Below are 12,421 nucleotides of genomic sequence, written 5' to 3'. Positions count from 1 at the left end.
TACAGTCATCTGGGGGTAGCTAGAATAAAACAGAAATGTTGTCATCACAGCAAAGGCATAAAACAACAAGTGAAGGTACGATAATATGTTGAGCTCAAACCTGGGGAATAACCTTCAACTGAGGGGAGGTAATGTCTTTTTTGCTCACTCTTGCCTTTTCCAAACACTTTTATTTAACTTAGGACAGACCTTGTACAATATGAGCTTTCTTTGGTTATACCTGACCCCTCCAGTTTGAAGTCTACCCTAAGCCAAATAAAATTCCTGGGAGATGGCAAGAACAAAATGAAAAACAACAAACCTAGGCTCAGTGGGTTAATGCAATTAAATCTGTGGCTAGTGCTTTCTCTAAGTTGAATAAAATCAACTGGGGAAAAAAAAACACACACATATTGCCAAATCAAGGGTCTAAATAACAGTAACAATAAATGTTTTATAATGTGCTGTGCTCATGCTTGGAGTCCCTTGCTGCGGAGGAAGGCATCATGTGTGGGGTCTCGTCCCAGGAAGTCCCGAAGCAGGAGTGTGGCGTCGCGTGAACCACCTGGCTGTAGGATCAGACGCCGGTACTCGGCACCAACCTCAGGGTTCAGGATGCCCTGCTTCTTGAATTGGCTCTCATACATGTCCATTGAGAACACTTCACTCCACTGTGGAATGTGCCAACCTATAATTAATAACCACTCTATGCAGGAAATTTGTCATCATCATCAATCATCATCATCATCAAGATCTTTTCCATCCCCAGGAAAGGTATGGTAGGATAAAAACAGAGAGAGAGAGAGAGAGAGAGAGAAAGAGAGAGAGAGAGATTGACAAAGTTTGCACAAGAGAGCACATCATACTTCCACTCATTCATCATTCAAGCCCCCAGAATCCTGTATTCAAAATTAATCCCTTCCTTCAAATGACAGAGTATATACTTTATTCTAACTACCGGTACTTCAAGATGATTTACCTTAACTAGGAAAAGATCTATAGTAGTGAAGAGATTCATGAAATCCATACCCTACCCTTGCAGCTCAAAGTCTTTCCTCGGTTAAATAAAAGCATCTGGAGATAGCAAGAATGAAATAAAAACAATGTCACTGTAGAAAAAGGATTCAGATTCAAAAATTGCAAGTAAATGAGATGTTAAACTTCATCTGAATCTAATATCATACTAGCTTTCCTGCCAACCATTCTCATCTTCACAACATACTGTAGACATAACAAAAGCCTATAGCCACACATCATCATGACACCAACTGTAACACCTGTCTTTGAGAAGAGGTGAAACAAGTGTTTAGAAATAAATTTTAAAAGCATGAGAGCTGAACTACCAAGCAGCATTCCCAAGGAAATAGGTAACACAAGCATTCACACATCAAAACTCTTCCCAATTGCACAATATTGTTCTATTCAATAACACAACATTTTATACTGGCAATAAAATGATCTAAGATGAGTTAACCCTTTCAGGTCTCCTGGTCACAACCATGGCTTTATCGATACGTGTCTCCTGGCAACGATCATGGTTCGCCTATTTGCCCCTGTCTCGAAACTGTGGTGGGAAGCTGGTGAATGTTATCAGAATTTCTCTCAATATATATATTGATTTCCTGGGTACTGGACAATCCAGTTTAGAAGAAATAAACACAGACTTATGATTTTAGCTTAATAGGAGTGTTTCTCTTATCATTTTGTATACAGAAAAGCATTTATTCGTGACACCACACATTATTACCACTTGCTATGCAACTTCCCATCGTTATTACCACTCTTGTACAGGAAGTAGAGCCCTAATATTTTGTATAGAGATGCATATTATTTCCTTATGCATGAAGATTACATACATCCAATCCTATGCTGCCCCATGAGGAGCGGAGGAGCCCGGGGTTGGGCAAGTTGGGTCTGACATTTAAGATGAGAATGACAGCCTCAATCATCCGTGAGTGGCATTACGTGAGCAATAAACCCTAACCACATATATATATATTTTTTTTTATTTGCCAACTTTGATTCTTTGGTCAAAAATGCAATTTTTCAGACTGGGCATTGGGACCTAGTTGCGACCCGAAAGAGTTAGGGATATCTGCCAGGTTAAATTGCTCGAGTTCATCACTTACCAGGTATCCATAATACTGGGCATCATATCCACCAGCAAGATGACCAAAGTTGGCTGGCATGTTTGTGTTTGGGATGGGTTCTATGTCCATTATATTACGGTAGGTTTCAGCAAAGAGTGACTTGGTGTCTGCCTGTCCTCTAGTGTGTATAGCCTGGTCAAAAGTACCCAAGATAATTTGTCTCAGGTTGAAGCCTCCTGCATTGGCCTTGCGAGACTTTCTAAGCTTCTCTACTAAGTCGTCAGGCAATGCTTCCCCAGTCTGTAATACAGTATATAAATACTTTTTTAGAAACATCATCATCACCATCATCCCATCCCTTTTTCCCACCTATGGATGGGATGAGGTAGGATCCAGAAAATAAGGAAAGAGATAATAAACAGAGGAAAAAAGCAATCACCAGCATGCCCTGTGAAACTGGTTAAACATTCATTCACTCACCATTCAAGCCCCAGAATCTGGACTTCACATCACAGGCATTATCATCGCTTTTTTTTTTTTTATCTAAGAAACACATTAAACAAATATTTATTAATATTCAGCTCTTCCTGAAACATAACAATGAAAATCTAAATATTTCAGCTCTTCCTACAATTGCAGAATGGAGAAATAAATGATGTCATCCCTATCCTCCAAGTAATCTATCTATCTATATACCTAGGGTGCTTCCCCCAAGGAAAGGGAGGTAGCCGAGACAGGACGACACACTCCCCATTTACTCATCCATTCAAACACATTCATTCGCATCTTAGCCCCAAAGGGGAGAACGGACAGATCCTCACCGCACCACACCCCACAAGGGTCAACTGCACAATGCAATCAGTGACATCCGCAGCAGGGTCCGACAGCAGCCAATTATTCAGAAATTTTAAATGTGAGTAATCTTCATGAAATTACTGGTAGCACAAAGTTAAAGACATCAACCTAATGTTATTTCTGACTTTGTTTACTGCCCAACTGCCATCTCCTGTATGGATTGCAAATAGTTTTAGTCATCTGCCACTAGTCTATTTCTGCTTTGTTGCAGCATCTCATTCTGTGCATCCTGGTTGTAATTTGTTTGGATTTGCCATTTTCTTGTTCTTGTGGTGATCCTAGATGCTACCACAACAAGATGAAAAACTCGGTTCTTCTGTTTTCATTAACTGTCTATCTGTTCCATAATACAGGAAATGGTAAAAATAAACAGAAGGAGCACATAAAACTTACATAGATAATGTATGGTAACTAATATACATATTTATAGGACCTTGCTTGAAAAAAATGCTTTGGAGAGGATATCAGAGTTTTGGTAACATCACCACAGTCATATACGTTATTCAGGTTAGTATAAAAGACAAAAATAAGCTTCTTCAACTAAACGGCCCCAACTAAACACTCAAAAGGCCAATTACTGATCAGCAAGATGGCCGATTACTAATTACCTGCCAATTAATCGGACCAACCCTAGATTCTTCTGGGCTTAAGACTGATTTCACTTATCTACCCCCCTCTCCAAGAGTCAGAATCTGCCTCAGTTTTGCCTGAATTAACCCACCAGACTGTACTATCAGAACGTTACTGAACTGGAATCAGCCTGCAAGATTAGATTTCTGGAACAAAGATGAACTGGAGCGCTGGGACTCGATTTTCACCACCAGATCCTAGTTTTATCACAGTCCAGAATGCAATGGTGGGCAGACTAGTGAGAAATAAGGTTCAATATGGACCACTGGACTGTTCTGATTCACCCACTCAGAGACACAGGATGATGTCTGAGTACATGTATCCTATCCAAAGAGATTCTGTTCATATCTCATCAAGTGATCCATCAAGCTAACAAATGTTTAAGTCTATGTCCCCTATTAAAACTGCTTTTGTTCTTATCCCACCGAGACATAAGTATTTCATCTAATCCACCAAGTGATCTAACTGAACATCATCCAATCATTTACTGCTCCAGTAAGTGTATGGAACTGGGGAGATACATTACCTCATAATGTCCAGACATGAGTGTAAGTGGTTCTTTCTCCCAAACCCAGTTTTCCAGCATCTGTGAGGGTGCCTCCAGGAAGTCTCTCTCCACCCGTGTGCCGGCAAACATGGCAAAGGATGCTTGGGAACAAATGTGATGCATAACGTGGCCAAACTCATGGAAGTAGGTTTCAACCTGGAATGTTTGGGCTTCGGTTATAAAATGCAATTTGTTGCAGTTGGAAAAACACATAGTTGCCCTGAAAAATATTTCACAAATGCACCTATCCCTTTCCACATCCCAAGTAATAACAGTACAGTAATGAATTGTTAAACTGGTCATGGTTAATCACAACTTACAACTGTAGTATATTACCATAAATGTAAAATTAGCATGCAACAATTATTTAACTCACTTCTGATATTTATAGACTGAATACTTTACCACTGCACTTGTCATGCATAACTCACAGATAATATGCTCTCCAAACAAAACTAACAGTACGGTAGCTCAGTACTTCCATTCTACAATTCAACTCCTTTGCACAAATGCACACTTAAAAGACTTCCTATGACTTACCTCAGAGTGATCCAACAATGCTGGTTTGTCTTTGGTGGGCTTGGTAAAATTACACATCATTGCACATACAGCAACCTGCAAGGATTGATGCTGATGATGCCTTTGAATACCTAAACTTTAAAATTCTGGAATACAACAAACAATGCCATTATATTCTCCACAAATCTTATCAGACAGACACAGTCCAAACTACAGAATGAATAAAACCTTATCTTTGTGCCTTATTAGTACATCAAAGAGGGTGTTTTATAATGAAAATGACAATGAAGATGAAGGAGTCATCATTTACGTCACAGAATATAATATATGGTACATTCCTTGACCATCCATCCATCATCCAATTCAGCAATGCTGCATCATGAACGTCCAGACACTGTAGGTGACTGACCAGCTGCCCTCTCCTCAGTGGCATTTTGTGTGCAATAAACCCCAACCATCCCCTGAATATAGACTACTGTATTATGGGCAACCAGCTGAAGTGCCTAAACCCACTAGAGCACCAGGTATCCATGGTTATCCTAAATTAATTATCAAATCCTCCGGACCTGCCGCCCTCCATCTGGTGTGGTGCATGATGGCTGAAGAGGAAAGACAGCGGCATGACCAAACTTCCCATCCCTCGGGTACAGATCCAGGAAGAAGTAACCCAGGTGATTTCCACTCTTGGCATCGTTCACTCGGTACTGTAGGAGATACAAACAGGGTCACTATTTTATAACCAGATCATCATCATCATCATCCGGACCTCCTTTCCCACCCAAGGGCAGGGTGATGGGTAGTAATGTCCAGACAGCCCAAGTATGCCCAATCCAATGGGCCATGCTTCCATTCACTCATCATTCAAGTCCCCAGAACCCTGGCTCTATCTGAAATGCTAAAAACATTCACCACATTCCATAGCTTCACATAAACGAATCCAATAAAGTCATTCCGGATGCTGTCACGTTAAAAAAGGTAATCCCTGATCATGCACTTTCTCACAATATTCATCCAGCCAGCTCCATCTCGTCAGTTCCCATGCCTCACCGACTTCCATACCTCTCTTCCTCACACACTCATCCACCATATCCCTCTGCCTTCTCCTTCACCTACCTCGCCTCCTCTCTCTTTCAAATTCGCTCAGATATACCTTTTTCACCACTCTATTGTTGTCTATACCCTCCACATGACCTTACCATCTCAGTACAATCTCTCCGATTCTGGTGTCCACAGACTTCCTCGCTCCACATCTTTCATGAATCACATTATTTTGTATCCTATCCACTCTCTGTACTCCATATACATTCCTCAGCAGTCCCACCTCCACTGCTCTCATTCTTGACTTTTCATTTTCATGCCACATAATAGTCTCACATCCATATATTAAAGTTGGCACTAACACTCCTGCATGTAATAATGCAGACTTCTTTTCCCACCCCAAGGTAGGGCGAGGTAGAGCCCAAAGAGCCACAAAAAACATATATATATATATATATATATATATATATATATATATATATATACTGTATACCGGTATATATATATATATATATACTGTATACCGGTATATATATATATATATATATATATATATATATATATATATCATCCAATCTTGTGTTGCCCTGTGAGGAGCATAGGAGGCTGGGGTTAGGCAAGTTATATTTTATATATATATATATATATATATATATATATATATATATATATATATATATATATATATATATAATGTATATATATCATTTCCAAAAACTACTAAGTTCAGAGGGAGTTACAGTTCTTCGGGAATGAACGTCTGGTGAGTGATTGTGGAGGATGATACTTAACTGTGGGTTTTCGATGGCTGTGGTACATATGGCTTTGTGCAAATATTTATGTATAGTGCTGTGTGGAGGAGGAGAGATGTAGAGAACAGTTGTGGATTTAGGGTGACTGGGGGTTACCAGTATGTGTCTGTGTGTTGTGTTGTGTGCATGGGGGATGTCAAGGGTAGTTATAACTTTAAGGTGACTGTATGTCTATGTATTGTAGTGCTGGATGAAGTAGAAGGGATGTAGAGGATAGCGGTAGGTTAAGGGTGAAAGTGGTGGCTATGTGTCTGTGTACTGAGGTGTTGTGTGGAGGAGAGGGGATATAATGAGTAGCTTAACATGGGTGTAATGGCTATGTGTTTGTGCTGCCCAGCGTTGTGCTGAGGAGGGGGGATGTAAAAAAAACGACCAACCAGGAGGACATCTTCATGCCAGGTCTCAGCATCAGGAATTTGTGTGAACTGTAGCCCCAGCAGCGACTGGTAGATATCCAGCAGTCCTGATGTTACCTTCTCTAGTGGGAAGTACTGACGCACCTGTCAGAAGTAAAATTTTAACATGAAATTCTGGGGAGCATGAACTCAAGAGATGATGAAAATGTTGTGAACAATACTCCTGATTTCCTCTTTCATTTACAAGATCTCAGTGCAGCCATTATTTTGCACCCCTAGCTTAAGTTTTCTATTTCTGTAATGCTATCAGGGTATATGCTGTTGTTCAACCTGTTATGTTCTGTACTACATTAGCTCAGGCTCAGGTCTCAGCACTTTGAAAGGCTTAATATGTTAATATGGGACTAGCTCTTGTTTGTGTTCTAATCCAATGACACTTCTCATCACAGTCATCATCCCAACCCTACTTTCAACTACAAAATGGAGTGGGTAGGATTCAGAAACAAGCAAAATAAAAATACATGAAAAACAGCAACTATCCACAAACAGCTCAGTGAAATGGGAAACACATCCAGTTACCAACATTGTCATTGTCCCAAATTCTTTTTCCTATCTAAGGATGGGGTGAGGTTGGGTTCAAAAAGCAGTGAGAAAAGCACAACAGAGGAAGAACTGATCAAAACAATGACAAATGAAATGGGCCCCATATTTGTTCCCTCACCATTCAAGCCCATTGAATTCTGCCTCTGTCTCCCATGCATAATCTTCCACATATATAAAGCCTTTAAATTCTTGGCAACCCCTCATAAGGCCTAGACTCTTGTACTGTCCATAACAAAGCCAAACAACCACTCACCTCATTCTGGTCAATGGCATACATCTTTTCCTCAACCTGATTCATGTAATATCGGAAGTCCCAGAAGTCCATTGTCCCTGAGTATTCGTAGCTGTATTTTTCACACTGCAAAGTAAAATTTTTATTTATTGAATGAGGCACCATTATATCTCTGTTCTTCATTCAGACTCAACACATCCACCCTCTCCTGCTTTTAGAGAGGCTCAAGTTTGTCAGAGAGGCTGGAGAGGAATTTGGTACTAACATTCTCTGCCATGATTAAGGCAATATATGAGCAACAAACATGGGGGGGAAAAAATCATACCTCTTCTTTCTTCAGCTTCAGCATGTCCACCCTCTCCTGCTTCCAGAGAGGCTGGAGTTTGTCAGAGAGGCCAGAGAGGAACTCAGCCACGTTTTCGGGTGTGCGTGCCATTCTCTCCTCCAGTACATATGCAGCATGGTTCTTGTACCCCAGGAGCTCCGCTTGTTTCTGACGCAGAGTGATCAAATCCTCCAAGATTGGTGTGTTTTCTTCCATGCACCTGGAAGGATGGAGTGGAAGGAGTACATGAGTATGGGTTGGAGAGAGAGCACTGTGGTGAAAGAGGACAGAACAACATGGAGAAGATCCATTTGTGGCCACCTCTTCCATGATTGAGACTTCTGGCTACACATATATAGATGGCCCTAAACTAGGAAGCCAATTTTTGAATTGTAGTGATTTGAGTACCTTTTCATTTCTAAAAGGGTCTAGGTAAGGCTAGCTCAGATTAGGGACATGTAAGTTAGGTAGTCTGGGCTAGGTTAAACTGAGGCTTAGGTCAGGTTAAACTGGAAGGGTGTGGTTCTTATACCCAAGAACTCTGCCTGTTTCTGATGCAGTCTGATCAGCACTGTCAGAGTTGCCTGTTTTCTTCAACGTACCTGTGAGTGTGGATGCAAACTTCAGACATTCGACCAATTTGAGCAGTTTTTCTTTTCTAGGGTGATCTACAGTGCATCGGGGATGGGCTGAGATGGGGTGACAAGGTTAGGTTAGGTTTAGTCAGGCTGTTAGGAATGGATTAAGCTGTGGTTTAGTCTGCTTGGGTTAACTCAATCTGATGATGATGATTTTGATGGTAACAAAAACGACCATAGCTATGACAACAATGAAGGTGATAATTATGATCATGAATAGGACAACAATAACAATGATGATTATGATACTGTAATACCCGGTAACGATCATGGTGTTACTGACTTTGCCTGGCTGGCGGTGACCATTAGGCAGCGAGTGTTGGGGACCCGACACTTCTTGGTGATGGGAAAGAGGTGTGGGTACTTTAGGGTGACCTCCAGTTTACCTCCCTCACCCTGGAACACACGTACAATCAGTTTGATTCCACCTGAGAGAACTGGAGCTACTCCCACAACCGGAATACTGTCTGACTCCTGGACAAATTTGACAGCCCATTCCCTGAGGCCCCACAGCCATCCTTACAATCATGAATGTATGATGGCCCCTGATTTCTGTGGTGTAATTGTTCAAACAGACATTATACTCAAACTGATACTAGTACAGTATTATACTCTCATACTGAAACTGCATTTAAGACAGAACATTTTTAGCTGACTTGGAACCCCTTTAAGTATGAATGGACACAGGACATTTGCATGCACTGCAGTACTGGTAAAGCATGGTAAAGAGCAGAGGGAGGGAAGGATGAGGAAAGGGGAAGGAATGGGAAGATGCAACAGGGGAAAAGGTGCGGGAAATGGGGGGATGAAGAAGGGCAAAGGGAAGCAACAAATTTTAGGTGTAGGAGAAAGGAAGAAGAAGAAGGATGGGGGAAGAGGAGAGAATCTGTGGGGTTAAGGTGTAGGAAAAGAGGGAGGAAGAAGGAGGGAGGTTCAAAGTATGGGGGGGAAAAAAAAAAAAAAAAAAAATTGGGTGGGGAAAGGGGCAGAGGCAAGCAGCAAGGTCAGGGCATGGGGTAAAAAAGAGGTGAGAGAAAGGTCAGTGAGAGATAAGACACATATGCTGTTCACCTCAATATGGAAAAAGAGGGGTATGGTGTATGAGAAATGAGTACAGTACACATATTCACTCCAGTAATGAAAACAGAGGTAGATGGGGGTATGGGAATGCAAGAATGGAGTGCTTATTTTCACCTCAGTAAGTTCATTGACAAAATCGTCTGGCATGCCCCCTAACTCCTCCCGTGTGAAGTACAGTTTGGTGTTGTCTTCGTTCAAGTTGCGCTGAAACTTAATGCTCAACTCCGACATGCTCTTCTTGATCTTCTTAACTTCCTCTTGGATTCCAGCAGAGAGATGTAGACCTGCAAGGAGGAAGTTTTATCTATCTATAGCCCGATGCCCTAATCCCGCAAAGGATGGCCGCAGACAAAACGCCTCCAAGTCGCTCTGTCACCCACTATTTGACTGCCCTCCCCCCAACTCACTCCTCCCTCCCTCATATAATGCCAATATTTCTTGAGAGTGAATATCGGTAAACAACAAACCTGCTTCTGTTCAGCCCCATGCAAAATGTCACTGCATTAACATTGTATTTAATTAGACATGACCAACATACATTAATGCTTTAGGAATGCATAAATGGAAATTCAGAAAAAATAAAATCCATCACCCAATCTTCTACTCTTCCATCAGAAAAATGTACTACAATTGTGTTGAAGGAGTTAAGATACCTTGTACTGTATTCTCAGTAAATGAAAAAGTAGCTAATTGAGAATATCAGTAAGTCTATAATCTAACCATTACACCATGCTAACAAAAGCTGTTTTACCATTGCGTCTGCCATGTAGGATGAGCTTGTCCACCAACCTCTTCTGCTCATCACTCAGCCCCTCAAGGCCAACAGAGTCCCTGAATGCCACTACTCGGTCAAAGATGTCCTTCCTCATGCTGCAATGTCAATAATAAGTTAGATATTTACACTGCAGCATTGCAACAAAAAACATACTATCATGTGGCAATTGGTGAACATGACCAGCTTGATCACGATGAGGACAGCCTGCACTGCTCCAGTGCCTTCATTGTACCATATATGGCAAATTTCTTCCAGAGAGAAATCATCGCATCATACCTCACACATCTTAAGGCTACCAGCACTGTACCTAACTACAGTATATGACACACTACATCACCACAACCAATAAACAGTATATATCATACCTCATTTCCACATCGAACTCCTCCAGCTTCTGCTCTGCCTTACTGGATGCCTCCCGCACCGCCTTATCTGTAGCTGCATGCTGAGGGAAGTCCAGCGGGGAGCCCATAGTTGAACGCTCTGCCATGAGGTTTGCCAGTACCTGCAAATATCAGCAATCATTGTGAAAAAAGTAACTACTGTACAGTACATCTATCTGCCTATCATACACTAATGGCCATTTGTGTTATGACTTCTGTGTAATTTTTCTATTCCATAATTTTGCAGCTAAAATCAAGCATAATTTAGAGGAAAGGGCCTTTATATTCTTGGGGATCATATCCATGCAAGGCAGTCACTCCAACTGGGGCATTCTAACCATTAAGCCACCAGCAGCCCAACGGACTATAGTGAAGGGATTAACTCACCATGATAACATTCTCATACGTCACTTTGTCCAGGGATAGCGAGCCCACATTGTCATAAACTGTCCTTTGCTTGAGAATGAGGGCATCTGTTTCCTTCTCAATGTACTCTGGTGTCACTTTGCGAAAATCATAAACTCCATTGATTCCCTGAGGTACTGGCATGGTGATGGTGGTCTGTGGGAAAGAAGCACATCATCATCATCATCACCATCCTTGCCTTTTTTCCAGCCAAGGATGAGGTGAGGCTGAATCCAGAAACAAGGAAAGAGACAGTATGAAAATGGAACAATGATCAACAATACTGTACATTAATTCTGATGCAAATAAAACCAAAATTTTTGTAACTAAACCCAATGTTATTTACTCTAACCTAACCAATTTTATACTAACCTACCCAAACTTATCCTTATTGCCTATATTGATGATCCTCTTCATTCTTGAAAACATACTTCCATACACCTTTACAAAGTCACTGAATCATTTTAAAATTTGGTAAATTTTCGTAGTTTTTAAGAATTGGTTCTATCCCTGAAGGAGTACCCTATAACCTTTTTAGGCTATATGGTCATCATAATGTCTTGCTTGTTTGGTATGAGGTCTCGTACAGGTATCTTTATTTACTACTCAATATCTGTGCATAGCAGTACTTAAGCGTCCCCTTAAGAAGGAGAACTGCCATTTGATATGTCAAACTGTCAAGTTCCCTGTCAAGATGACATTACGCCTTCCCATTCAAATAATATCTAAAGTGAAATCTGCAGACGTTTTCCTGGACACCAAGGCAACTTACAGCAATGAATCTCTTGGGTATAAAACTACCAGGAGCTGGAGCACTGGCACAAAGCAGACTCTTGACGACCACACCGGCTGTTTGGATTCTCACCGCCTTAGATAAGACAGTAATAGTAGGAAAGGCACAGTTCACCGCCACACTCATCAGTCCCCCGGTACTCAGACGCTTTCCATGGATTAATGGCTGCGGCTTCAGCGTAGATAATAACCTGTTTTGAGTCAAACCCCTCAATAAATAAACGTTTATCGTGTCTTAGTTTCCTCAAAGTTACAACAATATTAAAGAAAATCTATTATATGACCACAGAAACTTAACACAAATTACAGTACGAGGCCAAAGTCAGCAGACGGCCGAAGATTCCATTGTGTTGTTGTCACGT

General features: G+C 41.1%; 1 protein-coding gene across 1 annotated transcript; it reads right to left on the bottom strand.

Annotated features, from left to right (window-relative positions):
• Nucleotides 1–213: 213 nt before the first annotated feature.
• On the bottom strand, nucleotides 214–12,186 carry LOC145406458 (thimet oligopeptidase-like). Its single transcript, XM_080277613.1, has 14 exons — nucleotides 12,040–12,186; nucleotides 11,250–11,423; nucleotides 10,845–10,984; nucleotides 10,456–10,574; nucleotides 9,819–9,988; nucleotides 8,908–9,020; nucleotides 7,987–8,206; nucleotides 7,683–7,787; nucleotides 6,848–6,970; nucleotides 5,187–5,324; nucleotides 4,642–4,716; nucleotides 4,081–4,257; nucleotides 2,109–2,369; nucleotides 214–650 (listed from the first exon to the last, which is right to left on the bottom strand). Exons 1-14 carry the CDS (start codon nucleotides 12,184–12,186, stop codon nucleotides 450–452), a joined length of 2,163 nt encoding a protein of 720 aa, XP_080133739.1. The 3' UTR covers nucleotides 214–449.
• Between the last annotated feature and the right edge of the window lie 235 nt (nucleotides 12,187–12,421).

This window comes from Coenobita brevimanus, chromosome 70 (assembly GCF_032717465.1).
Source record: "Coenobita brevimanus isolate Jiangsu-jjx chromosome 70, ASM3271746v2, whole genome shotgun sequence".
NCBI classification, from domain to species: domain Eukaryota; kingdom Metazoa; phylum Arthropoda; class Malacostraca; order Decapoda; family Coenobitidae; genus Coenobita; species Coenobita brevimanus.
This window is presented reverse-complemented; position numbering and strand designations above follow the sequence as displayed.